The 2,500-nt window shown below is 37.4% G+C and overlaps 1 protein-coding gene across 5 annotated transcripts in view; it reads left to right on the forward strand.

Annotated features, from left to right (window-relative positions):
* The window catches only part of LOC115224470 (uncharacterized protein KIAA0930 homolog), a 57,001-nt gene that overhangs the window by 52,691 nt on the left and 1,810 nt on the right, over positions 1-2,500 (forward strand). For 3 of the 5 annotated variants that reach the window (XM_036513158.1, XM_036513157.1, XM_036513159.1), the window contains one exon: positions 1-94. This exon is cut by the window's left edge and continues 120 nt beyond it. The exons of the other annotated variants lie outside the window; for them this stretch is intronic. In XM_036513158.1, the coding sequence (XP_036369051.1) occupies positions 1-50 (50 nt within the window). In that variant the 3' untranslated portion in view covers positions 51-94. The remainder of the gene's footprint in view (positions 95-2,500) is intronic. 5 annotated transcript variants of the gene reach the window in all.

The raw sequence follows: 2,500 nt of genomic DNA on the forward strand, positions 1-2,500 counted from the left end.
AAACCACAAAAAGCAACATCAAAAATTATATAAAAGATTTCAAAAAATAAAATGTAAAAAAAAAAAAGTGAACAAAACAATTGTTTTAATAAATGTAAGTTGTTGTGCAGCTAAAGTGCTTTTCTTAGTGTGTGTGCGTGACTATTATTCACTTCACCAAACTGCACAGTTATGCACCCCTGTCACTCACTTTATATATATATATATATATCTGTCTCTCTCTCTCTCCCTCTCTCCATCTGTGTGTATGTACGCATGTATGAATATATGCGTGTATGTATTTATATATTTTGTGTATGTATTTCTATATTAAAATAATTCACGTTGAGGCATGCCTTCAAGGAAAGTAACTGCAATTACAAATCCACTTCCATGCACACACACACACACACACACACACACACGCCACTACACTGCAAGCAGTTCTGTCCACCACTTATTGGATATATATATATATACTCATAGATATGTTTGTTTGTTTGTATGTGTAGTCATGTATAAAAGCGAACATTTATTTGAATGACCACTCAGTACAATTTAAAATAAAGCATCGCATTTTATTTTCATAAGGGAAAGTTTGACAGTAACTTCAAAGTGACAGCCTGGTTGCTTTCAACTGAACTGTCCAAGGAAGGCAATTGTGAAAACTATATATAGGAGTGGCTGTGTGGTAAGTAGCTTGCTAACCAACCACATGGTTCCGGGTTCAGTCCCACTGCGTGGCATCTTGGGCAAATGTCTTCTGCTATAGCCCCGGGCCAACCAATGCCTTGTGAGTGGATTTGGTAGACGGAAACTGAAAGAAGCCTGTCGTATATATGTATATATATATATGTGTATGTGTGTGTTTGTGTGTCTGTGTTTGTCCTCCTAGCATTGCTTGACAACCGATGCTAGTGTGTTTATGTCCCCGTCACTTAGCGGTTCGGCATAAGAGACCGATAGAATAAGTACTGGGCTTACAAAGAATAAGTCCCGGGGTCGATTTGGTCGACTAAAGGCAGTGCTCCAGCATGGCCGCAGTCAAATGACTGAAACAAGTAAAAGAGTAAAGAGCATACATAATAGGGGTGGAACAAATGCTTCGTGTGTGTGTGTGCGCGAGTGTGTGTGTATATATAATGTGAATGTGTATATGTATGTTTGTGAATAGATGTGTGTGTGTATGTATGTATGTATATATATATATATATATATTTACATGTATGCATGTATGTATATGGAAAATGGCGATTTTGACATCTATATTTAGCATACAGGCTATCCACTTTTAGTGGTCAGTCCTCTAAATTTTGTGTGTGTGTATATATGTATGCATGTATCTATGTATGTATATATGCAGCATAGTTTTTCAAGAATAATTTCGTGCACAAACAAACTAAAATTTTCAATTTTTTCCAAATTTCTCTTTAATCCTTTTTTAATTTTTTTGTTTGTTTGTTTTTTTAAACTTTATATTGTTTTAATAATCTTTCAGATTTTATTGATTTTACAAAAAAGCAGACACATTAGAGGATGTAGTTACCACTATATGGCACTCTATGGTGCAGGAATTGGACAGGATGGTCATGGTTGGAATGCACAGAGTAAAATAACAACTAAAACGGCCACAAAGTAATCAAATCAGAGAGTTCACTGTGCAAGTACACAAAATGCTAGAAATAGCAGCCATGACTCCCCATGTGGCTTAATGGTTAGGGTGTTACACTCCTGATCATAAGGTCATGGTTTCAATCCCACAGCTGGCAAAGATAAGTAATCCTGCAACGAACCAGCATCCTGTCCAGCTGGTTGGGTACTATTTGCTCTACAGAATCAAGTAACCTGACCACAAGGAGGACCTTTTGATCCTTTCATGGTTTCATTATTTCACACACCTTAGAAAAAAAAAAAAAAAAGTGGGGTTAGATACAGAATGCTGTCGTCTATATGTACAGGCATGTCCTTTATGGCCAGGCTCCCCACTCCCTCTCCCTCCCACCATCTTGCGGGTGACACACCAGTGATACATCAAATGTACTTGTGCCAGTGACACATCAAATGCACTTGTGTCGGTGCCACATAAAACGTGTTTGTGTCGGTGCTATGTAAATCCACCCATGCCAGTAGCACATAAAAAGCACCCAGAACACTCTGTGAAGTGGTTGCCATTAGGAAGGGCATCTAGCCATAGGAACCATACCAAAACAGACGACTGGAGTGTAGACAGTTCTCTGACTGGTCAGCTCCTGTCAAACCATCCAACCCATGCCAACTTGGAAAATGGACAGTAAATGTTGACGATCATCATCATCATTTTTAATCCTTTCACTGTGAAATTAAATTCCATGGCTATTCCAATAATGATGGTAAATATCTCCCCAAAAAATAGGATTGGTATTTTCTGCAAGTCCTGTTGTTTTGATAAGCTTGACATATCTCAAATCTCAATAGAAAATAGTTTCAAACAAGACATTCCTCAACAAAAAATAGATTGGGAAAATAAAATTATTTTCCACAA

Source organism: Octopus sinensis, linkage group LG25, assembly GCF_006345805.1.
Source record: "Octopus sinensis linkage group LG25, ASM634580v1, whole genome shotgun sequence".
Lineage (NCBI taxonomy): Eukaryota > Metazoa > Mollusca > Cephalopoda > Octopoda > Octopodidae > Octopus > Octopus sinensis.